The 17,582-nt window shown below is 34.6% G+C and overlaps 1 protein-coding gene across 3 annotated transcripts in view; it reads left to right on the top strand.

Annotated features, from left to right (window-relative positions):
* Window positions 1–17,582, top strand: part of CHD9 (chromodomain helicase DNA binding protein 9) — a 169,810-nt gene that overhangs the window by 65,313 nt on the left and 86,915 nt on the right. For 2 of the 3 annotated variants that reach the window (XM_027617229.2, XM_027617228.2), the window contains exons 1-2: window positions 6,398–6,703; window positions 7,842–8,173. In XM_027617229.2, coding sequence (XP_027473030.1) covers window positions 6,674–6,703; window positions 7,842–8,173 — 362 coding nt within the window. In that variant the 5' untranslated portion in view covers window positions 6,398–6,673. Of the gene's footprint in view, window positions 1–6,397; window positions 6,704–7,841; window positions 8,174–17,582 lie in introns of those variants that run through there. The other variant, XM_027617213.2, reaches the window with a different exon arrangement.

Genomic DNA, 17,582 nt, shown 5'->3' with positions numbered 1-17,582 from the left:
ATTTTACAGTTGAGGAATCTGAGGTCCAAATAAATGATAAAACTGGGACTAGAACCTGGGGCTGGCTGACTCCAGAGCCTATTCCCTAAATCATGACATTATGCTGAGCATAGCTTGTAGTGTCATGGCTAATTTATAGACTGATGAATGCAGTATATTTAATGTTGTCAAGTAAGTAGTAAACTTTGTGAGGTTTTGTGGTTTGATGTTTTTAAAACATATTTTCAATTTATCTGGAAGCAAAAGATGAACTTTTAAACAATACAACATTGAAAAAGCAACACACACTAACATAAAAGGTTAAATATTACTTGTTTTCATATCCTGTATGGCCTTTTTATAAATAAAAGTTTTCAAAAATTAAATATAAATTTTCATCAAGTATTCGGGTATTTTTATTGAAACCACTTAGCAACCCTAAATCTAAAAATTGGATAGCCTTCTCTTTATGTAATCATTTATTGATTCCCTCGTTCCTTCAGCATAAAGTCCAGATATTTTAGCATAACTTATAACACTTTTGATAATCCAACCCATTACCTTTCAGTCCTTGTTGCTTATCATTCTTCTACATGCACCTTTTCTTGTTATGCCAAGCTACTTGTTATTCCCAGAATATAACTTTTTAAGTTTCTTTGTGACATTTCAAGTGTACACCCAAGTAGATTATGTATCACCCAGCTACAATAGCCATCAGTTATAGGCACTGTTTCGTCTATATGAGCCTCTAATTATTATTCCCACCTACTCCACGGATTTTTTTTTTAAGGTTTTATTTATTTATTTGAGAGAGAGTAAGTAGGGAGAGGGGCAGAGGGAAAGGGAGAGAGAGAATCTCAAGCAGACTCCCTGCTGAGCATGAAGCCCCATGTGGAGCTCCATCCCTGAGATCATGACCTGAGCCGAAATCAAGAGTTGGACACTTAACCGACTGAGCCACCCAGGGGCCCCCTCCATGGATTATTTTGAAGTGCATCTCAATCATGCCACTTCATCTATAAATATTTCAACTTATATATCTAAAAGACAAATATTTTTGTCTTTAAAACACCACTACAAAATCAGTTTTATACCTGAAAAATAATTATAATTCCTTCATAATCAAATATCTGGTCAAAGTTAAAATTCCCTAGTAGTTTAATAAATGTATTTTTACAATTGATTTTTTTCAGGTCTCTATCAAAACAAGGGCTACTCATTATATTTGGTTGATATGTATTTTAAGTGTCTCTTTTTTTTTCTTTTTTTCATTTAGTCTTAAATATCTTTGTTTTGTTCCTTTGTTGAAGAGACTGAGTTGTTTGTAGAGTTCCCTACATTCTGGATTTTGCTGGTTACACCCCATGATATCCTCTAACATGGTCCCCTCTCTCTCTGTTTCCTATAAGTCATAAAACAAATTTGTATTTAGAAAAATATAGCTTTTTTAAGACTTTTACTTATTTGACAGAGAGATACACAGCGAGAGAGGGAACACAAGCAGGGGGAGTGAGAGAGGGAGAAGCAGGCTTCCCATGGAGCAGGGAGCCCGATGTGGGGCTTAGTCCCAGGATCCTGGGATCACGACCTGAGCCAAAGGCAGACACTTAACGACTGAGCCACCCAGGCGCCCCGAAGAAAACAGCTTTTGTGAATATGTACTATTTGCCTGAATTGCTATGTGGATGATTAAAATAAAGGCAATACTTTTAATAGTATTACCTTATCAATGTAAAATTCAAGATTTATGACACTAAAAAAAGAAAGGAATGTCATGCTTAGCTAAAAATGGGGACCTGGGTACTAGTACAAGTCACAAGATGAGAGTAGGCCTTTTAGTTTGTGAACATGGCACTTCACAGATGTGCAGAAAGCAAAGTAAATAATTGTTTTGCTTCCATCAAAAACTCTGAAAATAGATCTAGGGGTAAAACTCAGAAAAAGACTGACAGATTATAATTTGCTCTTGGGTCAATTTTTCCGCTTCTTTTCTCTTTAAAAGCAGGTCTTTATTGGTAGCTTGTGGAAAAAATGTTCTATGCAATACATAAAAGCCAGAAGTCACCACATTAATATTTGACACATATTGCTAAGATTAACTATAAACTTACTGTTTTTAGAAGGTTGGTTTTATATGAATATTTAAGTAAATAATATTTAACTTCCCTTAAAATAAAGAGGTTAAAAACTAGCACACCCGGCTTACTATAAACAATTTAAGAGAACTAAAATGCCTTGTAAGTTATATTTATAATATCAAATTACTATATTTACTTTCCTTTTGACTGCAGAATTTTTAACTCTCTCCTCTTGGCTTCCATGACGCCACTTGTTTGCTGACACTCACCTTACCATTCTTGTAGTTTCTCTTTGTTTTCCTGCATTAACTCCTCTTCATCTGCTGGTTCCTTGAACTTGGTGTTTTGGGGTTTCCCTGTTGGTTCTCTTCTGTTATTTCTGCATTGTCTCTCTAGGCAGTAACACTGGTTTTTGCTCATGGCTTGCGATTTCTGTTCTGTTTTATATTGTCTTCCATTGGAGCCTCTGTCCACCTCCAGCCCTGGGCCTGAAGCCTAACAGTCCTCTCTTCTGAGAAAGGTTGGAAGATTTTTAGCTCTCATGGAGTTTTACCTATGTTGTTGAAAATTCCTTGTTCTGTGTGTTTGTTTGTTTAAAGATTTTATTTACTTGACAGAAAGAGACACAGCGAGAGAGGAAAAACAAGCAGGGGGAGTGGGAGAGGGAGAAGCAGGCCTCCTGTGGAGCAGGGAGCCCGATGCTGGCCTCCATCCCAGGGATCATGACCTGAGCCAAAGGCAGATGCTTAACGACTGAGCCACCCAGGCGCTCCTGTTCTGTGTTTTATTCTTACTGAGAAATTGTATCTGTTTTCTTATTTGAGACCTTTTATTCTTTCATATTACTTTAAAAATATATGAAATAGGGGCACCTGGATGGCTCAGTCAGTTAAGCATCTGCCTTCAGCTCAGGTCACAACCCCAGGGTCCTGGGATCAAGCCCCAAGTCGAGTCTGCTTCTCCTTCTACCTCTGCCCCTCCCCCTGCTTGTGCTTGCTCGCTCTCTCTCTCTCTAATAATTAATTAATTAAGCAGTTAAAAATCTGTGAAATAGAACATTCCCCCAATAGAGGAGACTGTATCCTATTGTACATGTATAGCAGCCATGTGATTATTCTCTCCTTCTTTTTGGAAATTTATCATTTCCATTCCTGTCCACACACTGGTAATTCAATAGTCTAAATTATTTGTATACAACTGAAATATTTGAAATGACAGATTCCCAGTGTGGGTTGGGTGACTATGTGGGAAAATCATTCCACCAAGGAAGATCTGACTTTACCCTCAGATTTTAACAACTCTAATTTCTTGAACAAATCTCTTTGCTTCTTTCTCTCATGAAGGTATGAAAACCTTTTAATTTTGTAACACATAGCATTCATAAAGGCTAGAGACCATACTTTTTCATTGTGTTCTATTTCATTTTTTTTTTTTTTAGTGGTCTGGACCCACTAAATTTATATCATGAGTTGCTATTAGGTCATGACCTGTGGTTTGAAAAACACTCATACCATAATGTAAATGTGATATACCAGGTCTTCCATATATTCCTTTCAGTTACTATCAACATAATTAATATATCACTATGAGATCATCTTTATGTTTTGCTATGACTTCTTTGTCTTATAAAAATTTAGATATGATATTAATATATATGCCTTCCTTTTGTATTGTTTTTGTCATTTACCATATAGTTACCATTTTTGGGGAGCAGGACCTTTGCCTTTATATTTGATTTTTAAACAACTTGTGTTTAAAAAAATTTTTTGAAACTATGACAAACTTAGAGAAAAATCACAAGTGAAGTACAAAGAAATTCTTTCACTTTGTAAAGAATTGGAGAGTAGATTGCAGACCTGATGTTTCATCACCACCAAAGACTTTAATATATATTTCCTACAGATAAGGAAGATATTTTTCTGTATAACTACGGTGTAGCCATAAGTGGGAAGTTAATACAGCAGGAGCTGTGGGATGGGGAGGAAAATAGAACAAAATACAATTAAGTAGACTTGACAATTTGATGAGTGCTTATATAAGGTAAAAGAGAAAGACAGTAGCATTGAAAAAAGCATATCAACTACCCTTTTGTAAGTTTGTGGTATATGTGTAAATTGGGAAATGACTTATATTAAAAATGTTTAGTTACAACACCTTGATAGTGATGTTCTGTGGGAATATAATTTTAAAATACTGTCTTCTAATAGCAGGAGAAATATTTGACCATGGATTTCATTATTGTTGTCTACTGTTAAGATTTATTGTTAAATAATTGGAATTTTGAGTCAAGTAATAGAATCTGTTGAAAAGCTCTAATGGGAGAAGTGAGATATTTTGGAAATCATCCTAGGTTCTAGGATAATGTCAGTGAGTTAAGGATATTGAAAGAAAACAGCAAGAGAATTGACATCTTCCATTCCAGCCCTGACCTCTCTGAGGATCTAGTCTCAAATTTTCAGTTACTAGAGCTTTTAAACTTACCACACACACAGACACATCCTTTCTCCACTAGATATCCTACTTCTTTTACCTTCTCCAGTACCAGTGCTTGGTCTAGAAACCAAGCATTGACTCTTCCTGCTCGTCACCTGCCCATATCTAGTTGATTTTTACATCTTGGCAAGGACACAGGAAAAAATTCTTTTCATCCCAGCTTTATTACTAGTGTCTCTGCAGTTTTGAGAAAGTCATTTGGCTTCTTTTGTATTCAGATCAATCTGTGTACGTAATGATATTTGAACCACATATGATTAGGAGCATGGTTTTCACAACAAGGCCCTTTGCCTTTTAATCCCTGTTTTCATCAGTCATCAGCTCTGTGATCTGGGGTGAGTTACCTCTTCATGCCTCAGTATCCTCTGCTCTAAGTACCTACATCACAGGGTTGTTTTGAAGATTAAGTTAATATATATAAATAATATGAGGAATAGTGCCTGGAACACAGTAAGGATCAAATACGTGTTAGCTCTTACTATTACTGTTATCATTATGACTTTTTTTTTGCTTGTGCTCAGGTTGTTCTAGCATTATGTAATACTGCTATCAGAGTGTATCTACCATTTGCTACTTCTCTTTTCTCCATTATCGCCATTACCCTATTATCGTTCCAGATTAAATGAGTTATTATGTGAAAAATACTTAGAGTAGTACCTGGCACTTATTAAGCACTAAGTGTTAGCCCTTACCATTGGTTATTGTGATTTTTATGCAGAGGACCTCTCAGGGCAGTCAGATCCTTTCCTTGCCATTAGTGGTTCTCTAAACTTTAATTTCTTCCCCTGCTGTCCACATTGGGCTTTCCTGGACATTGGTCATATAACGCTCCATTTTCAGACCTTCGGTGCTTAAAAGGAAAGAAACAAAAAACGTTCTTTGATAGAAATATCAGATAACTTGCCAGGACCAACTGAAAAAATGGTATTAATGAAAGAAGTAAATTTGAATTTTGAAGCTGTGAAAATTTTGTTTTAGGTATGGTAGGGCATTGCTTATTAAAATAGTCTCAGTTTTTTATAGAAAGAAAAGTTGATGATGAAATTCAGGAAGACTTGTTATTTATTTTTAGCAAGCAACTGAAACTAAAATTTTATCCGAAAAACTTCATAGTTCAGTTAAAATAGAACATGAAGGGTAAAGGTCAGGAAGGTTTTGTGAGTTTTTTGTGTTAGAAAAATAAATTAATGTTTTTCTCCAGGTTTAAATAAGGAAAAAATATAAGTGTTGTTATTTATTCTGTGCGGGCATACAGGCAGCTTTCCTGTGTTCTTACCGAAATCTTAAACTTCTCTTCAGAATTTAAATGAAAATAGCTTCATTCCTCCGTCTTAAAAATAACATTGTTAGCTTTTTGTTAGAAGAATCAGAAGAGAACTTACCTAATTTCTTAAAGAGAAGTCACTTGTTCTGTGTTCATTTGCATGACCTGCTCTTTTAACCCTTTGCTCCTCGTCGGCTATTTTCCTACTTCCAGTATTTTATGGTATCCTGCAGAAAAGTATTTTTCCCCAGTAAAAATTGCATCGGATTTTGTTTGTTAATATCGATAGCTACATAAAGCCATTTCACCACAGTTTTAGTTTGCGGGTGAGCTCTTAAAATCAGGTTTTATGTGTATTTTTAAAAAACTTGACTGCAGGAAGTGGCAGAGCTACAGTTAATGTGTTACATGGAGGGAAGAACAGTCCATCGGGGGTTAAATTGCAGAGTCTAATGGAATAATAACTGGTAGCACCATCTGCTGGCCTACTTCCGCAGAAGGAGTCAGTATTTTTAACGACATCTCTAATATTCATGCTGATGCATTTTGATGCTTTGTGCATTCATTTCTTTCTGTGCTTTGTTGGAATCTGGCTATCTGCTTACAGCTATTGAGGAAACTCAGCTTTTTAGGAGGGGTTTACAGCCTTTTTCATATCTAAATAGGATGAACAGTGGATATAAACTTGCCAAGGCAGAAATGTGTTGATAAATCACAATGTGTGTTTGTGGAGGGTTGTGCATCTCTTGGTTGCAGCTTGCTAAATAGGCCATTTAGGAATCTTCTTTCAATGCTTTTTTCTTGAGCACTGCCTGGGGTGGTGAAAAAGCAGAGGGCAAGCCTTTGTCTGACGCCAAAAATGTCTTCAGTGAAGAGGCCAAGAGGAAGGGTAAGTGAAAGCCTGAATGAGTGGGAGGAGGAGGGGTTCTTTGGGCTAAAAGGCTAATGGGATTGAATAACCTTCCTTATTACTGGCTGCTGCTGCGGGAGTCGTACTGCATCGCCATCTTGAGCTTGTTGCTGTTTCCTCGAGTCTTGGTTATTTGTTATAGCCTGTAGGCCTTAAGGTGGCATTTTAGTGAGCGTTCTAAACCCTCCTTCCTTTCCCAGTGCTGCAGCACTGCTATGAAACCTTTGATGAGGCAGGTATAGAAAAGATATCCAGTGAAGCACACTGGAATCAGCATGAAAATGTGTGTGGAAATTCCTGGTGGTTTTTTCCTTTGCTATAGTCAGAGGCATGTTTACGGGTAAGAACATAACAAAACTGTGATCTGAGTATATGTGGATGAATGCGTGTTTGGAGAAGATTTTTTTTTTTTTAAATGCTGTTGATCTGCTTCCTGTGATCTTGCTAAAATATTAATAATTTTAACGTAAAACTGTAAAACTTGGGGTTTTTTTTCAGAATTGCTTGAGCAAAATAATTATGCTATAGAAAGAAAGAAATTCACATTTAACTCTTTCACGGAAAAACTAAAACTTTCTCTAATTTTAAGTATGGGAATGTCTATTTACTAACTAGCTATGTTGCTGCATAGATTGCACATTAAAAAATGATTTAAATGATTTCAGGTTCTAGTTCTAATTTCTTGTAAAGAGAAGCTTTATATTTCTAAAAATTATAATAAACTAAGGAGTAGTCATTCTAAATTAAAATTGCTATTTTAAATTTATTAATTTTCAGAGTTCTGGAGTAAGGAGGAAAGAAAAGACTTATTTCAAATGCACAGAGTATTTACAGGACAGAATTTGAATCAACTAATCAAGAATGCTGTGAAAATATCAGTAAATCTACATTATCCTTCTTTAACCTTCATTTTTAAAAGCAGTAGTTGAGCTTTTTATTTTATACCTACACTAATTTCTAGATCAACAAACTGTTTTAATTTTAAATTTGTTTTTGTAGCACTCACATACTGGTTCACATATTTTACTTTAAGCATAATCTTAAATGTTCGTATATTTATGTTAATTGTTTAGGTGTACTTTGATACGTTGTGTAAAAAGTATTCTGATTTCTCTAGCCTCCATCTTCCAAGAAGAGTGATGGTTCTGGGACATATACTAAGTTGCAGAATACCCAGGTGAGGATCATGTCTGAGAAGAAGCAGAGAAAAAAAGTGGAATCAGAAAGCAAGCAAGAAAAGGCTAATCGGATAATATCAGAGGCCATAGCAAAAGCAAAGGAACGTGGGGAACGCAATATTCCACGAGTAATGAGTCCTGAAAACTTTCCTACTGCTTCAGTTGAAGGAAAAGAGGAAAAGAAAGGTAGACGGATGAAATCCAAGCCAAAGGACAAAGAGAGCAAAAAAACAAAAACTTGTTCTAAGTTAAAAGAGAAGACAAAAATTGGGTAAGTTGGTTAAGAATTAAATTTAATTCCTTTGAATTTTTTTGTCGGAGTGCAATCTGTCTCATCTTTTACTTTTGATTTTATGTATTTACTCCCACTTTGAAGTTTTAAGTTGTTAGATACTATGTGTACCTTATTTCCTTTTTTGAATGAATTGGGGAATATTCCAAGATTTACTACATTTTACAATTCTGTGAACATAGCTTTTTGTACATTAATATTAGTAAAAGGAATTTAAATTAGGAAAATATGTCATACATAAAACAGAAAAAGGAAAACAAAACCAAACCATTGCTGTGCCAGTTCCAAATTCACTTTCTTTACAGAAAGTGCATTGAAATCTTCTACAAGATTTCTTTACCTCTTAGTTGTACTTCATTGGGTACCTTATAATTTGGAAATGTGAGATAGAGTCCTTTCTCATAAACCCACAACTTTGGACTAAATGGAATGACAAGAAAACTTAAGACCATTTAAATCAACGATGAGCAGCTCTCAGCTCTTACTGGTCTACTCCCCCTCACTGTCTTTCTGATTTACTTTATGTAATAAGGAGGCCAGGTGAGGATTAATGCTCCAAGAGAATTATAAGGCCAAGGAATTGCTCTAGAAGGGTATGTTAATCCTTGGTGTTTTTATATGATTACTCATCTGATACATTTTCAAAAAACAAAATAAAATAAATGTTAATATTTGTATTATATTTAAATTTTTGCATGCAAGTGTAAAAATAACCGAAGGCCAACAGTTTAGAATTTTTTTACAGGAATATTTGCCATTTTTGAAGGCTTTTTTCTTTCTTTTCCACACAAAGTACACAGTAAAGAATTTCTTTATTATGAAAATCTTCATTTGCTTAAGAAGTAATTGATACATTAGATATTTAGAACTAATACAAATTTGTAAAACAAATTTTCTCAGCATTTTAAATGCAGTCACCAAACTGAATTATATTGTCACATCCTGATGCCTTTCAATCCAAACCATTAAATAACATGGGCTCTCTTGCCATAATAGAGCAGTGACTAATGTTTGTAATTTTTACATTTTATTTGCAAGACAGCAAAAATGAAATTTGAAAGTTAAATTTCTGCTCCTTTATTTAAAGGTTTTGGCATGAAAGTATCTTATTTTTCCAATGTTATGTCTAGTTTTAATTAGGAAATCCCATATTTAATCCTTTAATGTATTAAGAGTTAGTATAATTAAAGTTTTCCAGTTTTAACTTATACAGAGACATAGGCAAAGTGTTGTACTCTTTGGAAGGGCATTAAAAAAATAATGCACAAACCAAGAGAAACTGGTAGAGAAACTTCAAAAGTTTTACAATAAGTTTAAATTTGGGAGGGAATAGGTAGAGGCAAAAGATACCAGAAATGAATCTGTTTCAAGAAGAACAACGTACATAAGGGGAAATTAGAAATAATCATAATAGAGAGAAACGTGGATTTTTGAAACGTGAATATGGTAGGGAGTAGTAATATATTGCAGTAGAGTGTCTGACTTATTCTGTGATATTTATATTTTTGTTAGAAATAGGTAGACTATTAATAACAAATGATCTTAATATTGCACAGTGTTGATCAATTTAGTAGTTTTTAGAGAGAGCGTTCTTGAGAAAACAGGTGAAAATTGTATTGGAAAGATAAATACATGGCAAGACACTGAGCAGTTGCTAGAGAAAACTTTGTTGAGACTATAAGATCATCCTTTTGATAGAGGAATTTTTAAGTTGCAGCCAAGTAAAGTAAAATGGAAGCTTGCCTTCTATATTGTTATTAAGTGGTTGGAGTAAAACAATGACTTCTTGGTCATGTTTATCAGACAAAGACAAAGATTGTCATGTTGGAAAGAACGTAGTTGGAAATGAAATTCACATACAACTTGGGAGTTCCTATACTAATCAGTTGAAATATTACTGTACTTACCAGTAAGCTGCTATATTTAAATTTTGAATTTGACAAGTTTTTAATTTCTGTGTCATTTATTTTTTTAATTTTTTTATTTTTTAAAGATTTTATTTATTTGACAGAGAGAGACAGCGAGAGAGGGAACACAAGCAGGGGGAGTGGGAGAGGGAGAAGCAGGCTTCCCGCCGAGCAGGGAGCCCGATGTGGGGCTGGATCCCAGGACCCTGGGATCATGACCTGAGCTGAAGGCAGACGCTTAACCGACTGAGCCACCCAGGCACCCCTGAAGTCATTTAAATAGTTAAGTTTAGTTGCATAGTTTTAATTAACAGCATTTTATGATATATTAAATGTTTTCTTGTGAAAGTTTTATTTTTCTGTTAGTTTGAGAAGAGTTGGGTTATTGCCACCATCAAAGGACAGATACCAGAGAAAGTTGAAGGAAACATATGCTGGAGCTTAACCACTAGCAGTGAGAAATAGAAATTTTGAGAGTAGCTAAATTTGTAAACAGTAAGTTATGGTTGATGTATAGTCAGAGTTGGTGTTCATTTCACCCACACATGTGATTTGATACAGTCTAGAAAGAAGAAAACTAGTACTGCTTCTGCTTGGCAGTGTGCTTGAAACCTTTTTATCATTTCTGCTACTCTTGTAGATTAATTTTTTAAAAAATACAAGGAAAAAAGGGCCCCTTTCAGAGCACTTGTGTACAGTCTCATTTCATCTTTCCACCTCTGTGAGTTATGTTGGCACACAGTGTGCTGGTTTGCTTAAGTTCTTTGGCTTTGGAGCCAAGAGTATTTGTTCAAATCCCAGTTTTGTCACCTACAAGCCGTGTGACCCTGGACAAATACTTAACCTCTCCAAGCTTTAATTTCTTCCTGTGTAGAAAGGGGATAATGATAGTACTTGCCTCATGGTGTTATTTTGGGGGTGAAATGATTTAATAGCATTTAAAGCGTATGGAGCAGTACCCGGAATTTAATAAATGTCCGTCGTTATTTTCTGAAAACATAAATAGCATGTAGCTATTTAGGGAGAGGGCTGCAACCAGGAGCCACGCCCCTTTCCTCAAGCCTAAACTTTCACTCATCTGCCTAGGTTCTCTTTCCGTTCAGGCTCTGTTCCTAAATAAGACCAGTTAAAAAGTTAGGCTAACAGTGCTCACTTTGGTAGCACATCTACTTTAAAAAAAAAAAAAAAAATCAAACAGAGAAACAAAAACAGTTGCTAATTGTTAAGAGGGGTAATAGGTTAACTTATTAATGGCTTTTTTCATATGAGCATGCTTCTGTTTATCAGGTAGCTAGGGTAGCATTTAGGAGAGGTAAATTTTGTTTGAAATTTGCCCAGAGCTTGAAAGGGTTGACCACGGTTAAGTGGAAGGTGGTGAGTTAAAATGGTAATGGCAGGTATAAAATAGTGAGGTAGGGAAACAGCCTTTTGCTGTTTTAATGTTGGTCATGATCTTGGCAATCAGGTTCTAACAAGCTGCCTTTCAACTAGAATAGCAGATATTTCTTTAGTAATAATAGGTGCATAATAGATGCTCCATGAATGGAATGGAATGAATTTTGTAGACTGAATGAATGAGTAGATTAAATATTAAATGTTACCAAATGGTTGGATTTGATTTGTTAAATCAAAAACAGAAATGGCAAGCTAATCCTTCACTGAAACCTCAGGGACATAGCTAATGGTTTAGTAATAGTAGAGAGTTAGATTCTAAAATAAATTCATTCTAAGACTTCAAGTAGAATTTTCTTACGGTTCTATGTGTGATTTGAGATTATATAGTAGAATATCACATGATTTAATTGGAGCATTTTTTAAATTTATGCTTTATAACTTTAACATTTAAATTATGTGTCCATGTCGTCAATTAGAATTTACTTCTGTGTGTTACAGATCATTGGACTGGCATAGGGAGAATGATTTTGATACTTAAAAATGTTTTATGGCCCTACAAATTTAATCAGTCCTTCATGATTAAACTTATTTTCTTTTTTGTGTTATTCATAATTATTCTTTCTGTATGCTAGATATCAAGTGGCCAGAAATAGCTTTTCTCTTGAGTGAAAGCAGAAAACTCTAAATTAGGAAATATTTATCAAATTCAAGTAGAAATTAAGGATGTTGGCATGCCTGGGTGGCTCAGTCAGTTAGGCGTCTGCCTTCCCCACAGGTCATGATTCCAGGGGCCTGGGATCGAGTTCTGCATCAGGCTCCTTGCTCATCTGGGAGCCTACTTCTCCCTCTGCCTGCCTTTCCCCCTGCTTGTATGTGTGCGCTCTCTCTCTCTCTCTCTCTCTGATGAATAAATGAATAAAATCTTTAAAAAAAAAAAGAAATTAACGATTCATATTATAAAGAAAAACAATAAAACATAATTAAATTTTGAAATTATATTGTGCCCTTTTTTGCTATAGTTTGAGACCCCAAAAAGTAAGAAGGAAAATAACATTTATTAACCTTGCATCATATATATACATATATATGTATGTGTGTTTTTTAAATAAAACTAACATGTAAGTTTGTCCATATGCATGTCTGTAGAGATACATTTACATCTAAATAATAAAATATATAAGGAAAAAAATGAATTAACAAAACCTGAGGGAAAATATAATGAATCATCAGAAATTGAGAATTATCACTTCATAGTCCATGTTATTAATAAAGTGACAAATGGGACCCTGTTTGCATGTATTCAAAATAGTAAGAATTTAATATCTGGATAAAATATAAATAAATTGTTTCTTGGCATATGACCAAAAAAAAACTTGGAAAAAATGTATGATATAAATTTATTATATTTTTTAAATTATTAATCATATGCCATTAGTAGTCTATAGAGGTTCTATAATTTTTAAATGCCAGGCAGGTAAAATGTTTTATAGATTTCACTCCTTAGATCTAAACTTAAACTCAGTGAAAATCTGAAACACATTCATCTGCAGAAAGAATTGATACAGCATGCATTATTTGTTATGAATTCAATGAAGATTTGCAGTTCCATTTTTAAGAAGTATACCTTTACATAAAATGTATTAGTAAGGTCTGTCATTAGCAATGTGTTGTATGTATTTCACTGAATCTAAGATGACATTGATTATAAGGCACACCATTATTTTATGTGTAAGAAAGAAAAAAAAATATTGCCAGTTAAAACTATGGCATGTGTTTGATTATTAAATGAATCTCGATTTCATAGATGTTAATATATGGGGAAAATATGTATCTTAGAGCCACTGAAGTAAAGTTTTTGATTTAATGCTCCTACTCTATCAGTATTTTTCAACATAAACACCCTTTTCTCTTTTAAAAAAGAAGTATTTTTTAAGAATAAGTCAATATATTGACTGATTATTAATACTTAGTTAATACTTGTATTGAAACAACTCAGTGAATTCAACTTTTTAAAAAAATCCCATCCGTCCTTAAAGAGGAGGTAATTTAGTCCAAGTTACCAAGAGCATACAAGACAATGTTACCTTCACAAACTGAAGGATTAACTAAAATAAAGAACCCTTTTTTAAAACTTGCTTTTCCGGGGCTCCTGGGTGGCTCAGTCGTTATAAAGCGTCTGCCTTTGGCTCGGGTCATGATCCCAGGGTTCTGGGATCGATTTGGCTGGGGGCCTGCTTCTCCCTCTCCCACTCCCCCTGCTTGTGTTCCCTCTCTCACTGTGTCTCTCTCTGTCAAATAAATAAATAAAATCTTTTAAAAAAAAAATAAAACTTGCTTTTTCCAGAGGAGTTTAAGCTAGAGTCTTGAGTAGACCCTTAAAATGGAGAAATTTCACCAGGTTAAAAGTTTTTCTTTTTTTAAAAAAAAGTTTCTATTTTATGACTTTAAAAATAGCGGCAGTGTCTTTCACTTGGCTTGCAAAGAAAAACATTATAATGTGAAATAGTATTTTTGCTTGTTTCCTTCACTTATGATGAATTGGATGCATTAATTACAACAAATGGACTAATTGGGGAAGAGTCATTGTTTGTCCAATTATTGCAGTGAGAGAATCAACAGGGGGCAATTACAGATTGACATTGTGTAGAATGCAGCTTGTTACCCAGCCTCTACTAATAAACATGTGGGTAGGATTCAGATGAGTGCATAAATTACATCTGAAAATCAAATATAGATGTCAAGTATAAACACTGAGGTTTTCCAGTGCAAATGAAATAATATTTCAAATTTATACTTAATTTGAAATTGCCCTTTGCTGTCTGAAACAAGCTATGTTTTGATATTTAGTTCTTTTACTTGTTGCTGCAATTTGCTAACATTGATAACAGATCCCTTTAATGATTTAAAAACAAAACTTGCAAAAAGTCTTTATTATTCATGTATTCTGTATTTTGCACTCTACTTTGGTGATATTTCTAAGAATAGCAAACTGTCAGTTTATTTGAAGAATGTATCTATAATGAACTTTTAGTTTCATTTATAATGATATTTTATTTTAGAATTCATATAGTAGACTCTTTGTGATCTGTGATGGAAGAATGGAATGCTCTTTGGAAATTGGGTATTTTACTTAACTGATTTCATTTTATTTTCTCTACTTTCGGATCATCCGATTTCTCTCACATAATATTTATGGCAAACATTTGTCATTATACAGGTAGTAGAGATTTGTGGTTGTTAGAAAATCAGATAAACGTTAACCTTAATAATTTACTAAAAGATAATAATAGTTTCATATTTCTCTGTATCCATTAAACTATATATTTATTGACATTAAGTCCTGATTGATCATTTTATTTTAAAATCAGTAAGATGTTGGAAATAGTAGACTAGAAATAAAGAGACCTTTATTGTCTTTTACTAAACTTGTGACTCAGGCTTTAATTTCACCTTTTGGAGCTAAAGCTTCCCTATTAGTATATTGGGACTAGCACCATATCTATCTCAGAGTTTTTCTCAGGATCAACTGAGATATTGTAAGCGAAAGCACTTTGGTGTGTTTTAAGTGCTCTATAAATATAAAATCATTTTATTATCCTGAATATTTGTTTTTAGAGTTTTCTATGATAATAACTCTGAACCAGTGGTTCCCAAACCTGGTGGAACATCAGAATCTTTTAGGGAATTTTTTAAAAGTCTGATTGGAGTCCCACTTAACTAGATCTGAAGCCTGGGGTTGGAACCTACAAATCTGTATTTTTTTTTTTTTACTTTTTACTTTTGAATTAATCTCAGACTTGCAAAAATAGGTCAGAGTTCCTTTAGACTCTTCACCTAGCTTCCTCAAATGTTAACATCTTATATAACCAAAGCACGATTATCAAACCCAGAAAAAAACACTTGTACAATTCCATTAACTTAGAAACCTCATACAAATTTTGTTAGTTGTTCCATTTTTTTGGCCAAGATCCTACATTTCATTGTGTTGACATCTCTCCTTACACTCTTCCAATTTGGGATAATTCCTCAGTCTCTGTCTTTTGTAATGTTTTCAGTATTGAAGCATACTGGCCAGTGATTTTGTAGAATGTCTCTCAGTTTGGGTTTGTCTGATATTTTCTGATTCGGAATCCTTATTTTTAACAGACAGCCTTCTAATGAAGCCTACCTCTCACACATTTAAGAATTACTCAATACCAACGTAATCTTTGTTCCCCTTCATAGTATCACCTATGTGCCATTTTAGAACTTTACAATAAACCAGTATGACTTCATTGTTTCCAAGAATCAGTGTTCTGTGTAAGTAACCCTAGTTTTTAAATCTTAAAATATGTCTGTATTTTACTCAGAAATGTGTCAGTCAAGCATGACTTAATGTTTTAGAATCACCTTTTTCCTACCATGGAAATGTACCGTTTTTTAACAGAAAGGGCATGTGTAAATATTTTGGACTTTGTAAGGTTTAACAGGAAACTACCATATCTGAAATATCTCTTACAAAGTTAGGATTTAAAAGAGATTTTTGCATAGGTTAAGAATGGTTAATTAAAAAAGATTTTTGCATAGGTTAAGAATGGTTAATGAGTTTACGAAATAAGATGCTCTTCCAGGCCTATGGAACAACCTTGGAAGAAAATACGGAATATATTGAAAACACAATTTAAAAGGTTCTTTTTTGTTTTGAAGAACATTTTCAAATAATTAATATAATGAAGGTTTATCCTAAGGTATTACAGGCAATGTTTTTACTAGGACTTACCCTCCTCCACTAAAAAGGGTAGGCATCTGAGATTGATAGGGCAGCACTTACTAGTATTTCTTTTCTAGAGATTCAAGCAATATTTATCTATAAAAATGAGCAAATGGCAGAGGGCATCCAATATATATTTCTACTACCTAATTTTACTTAGAGTTATCCCTGATCTTGCCACTGAAGACCAGCTGGACAAGTGTGTTAGGCTGTATTGTGTAATCACAAGGAGCATCATGCTTACCCTTAGGAGGAGGTTTTTGCTGGAAGAGGAGACTTCTAGAAAACTAATAATGTCTTGTTTCTTGATCTAGAAGCTGGTTACACATTTATGTTCATTTGAGAAAATTCATGAAGCTGTTCTCTTTTGATGTGTGTACTTTTCTGAACTTATATAATCTTTTCACATTAAGAGACTGTTAGGTTTAGGGAAAGTGAGGGGTTGCATTTGGGAACATTTTGAGAGCTTCAGTTTAAGCTCTGGAGTGAGGCATACTTAATTTGTATTTCTAGTCTTACTATCAGTGTGATTTTGAGCAAGGCATTTAACTTCCCTAAGCCTCCGTTTCCTCCTCTTATAAAATGCTAGTATTCACTTCTCGGAATTGTATGAACATCAAATGAGAGAATGCATGTTAAAGTCAGCAGAGACTGCTTCCATAAACACTGGGTAAATGTAAGCTTTGAAAATGTAAAGGAGTTCCAAGAGTTCAGATAACAGTGGGGTGAGGACTGAAAGTGAAATAGTCTGTATAGACAGATGAGGAGGAGGAAAAACAAGATCCTGTGGTATCTAATAGTAGATATGACCTCAAGGGAGAGTTTTCTGTTAGCAGGGAAACCGGAGTAAGGAAAAGGGACCGGAAGAGGGAAGAAATGACCAGTGAAAGTGGTGAGAGGGAATGAAGCATAAACATGGTTGGTTCCTTAGTGTTGTTTCAGATTATCTTTTTGTACTCTCTCTGATTTCCTGGTTCCAACGGGAGCTGTGTTTGTACTTTTATTTGCTTGTCCGAAGAGTGCAGGTGAGACACCCAGTAAAAGTTATCCTTCTCCTGTGGAAGGTGGTAATCATGCCATACACGAATAATCTGGGGCACCTGGGTGGCTCAGTTGTTAAGCGTCTGCCTTCGGCTCAGGTCATGGTCCCAGGGTCCTAGGATTGAGCCCAGCATCGGGCTCCCTGCTCTGCGGGAAGCCTGCTTCTCCCTCTCCCACTCCCCCTGCTTGTGTTCCCTCTCTGGCTATGTCTCTTTCTGTCAAATAAATAAATAAAATCTTTAAAAAAAAGAATAATCTGGGAGTAACTCTTTCTAGAAGTTTCTTGCGTCATATC

Source organism: Zalophus californianus, chromosome 17 (assembly GCF_009762305.2).
Source record: "Zalophus californianus isolate mZalCal1 chromosome 17, mZalCal1.pri.v2, whole genome shotgun sequence".
Classification (NCBI taxonomy): Eukaryota; Metazoa; Chordata; class Mammalia; order Carnivora; family Otariidae; genus Zalophus; species Zalophus californianus.
The sequence above is the reverse complement of the archived record's forward strand: the minus strand, read 5'-3'. Positions and strand labels throughout refer to the sequence as shown.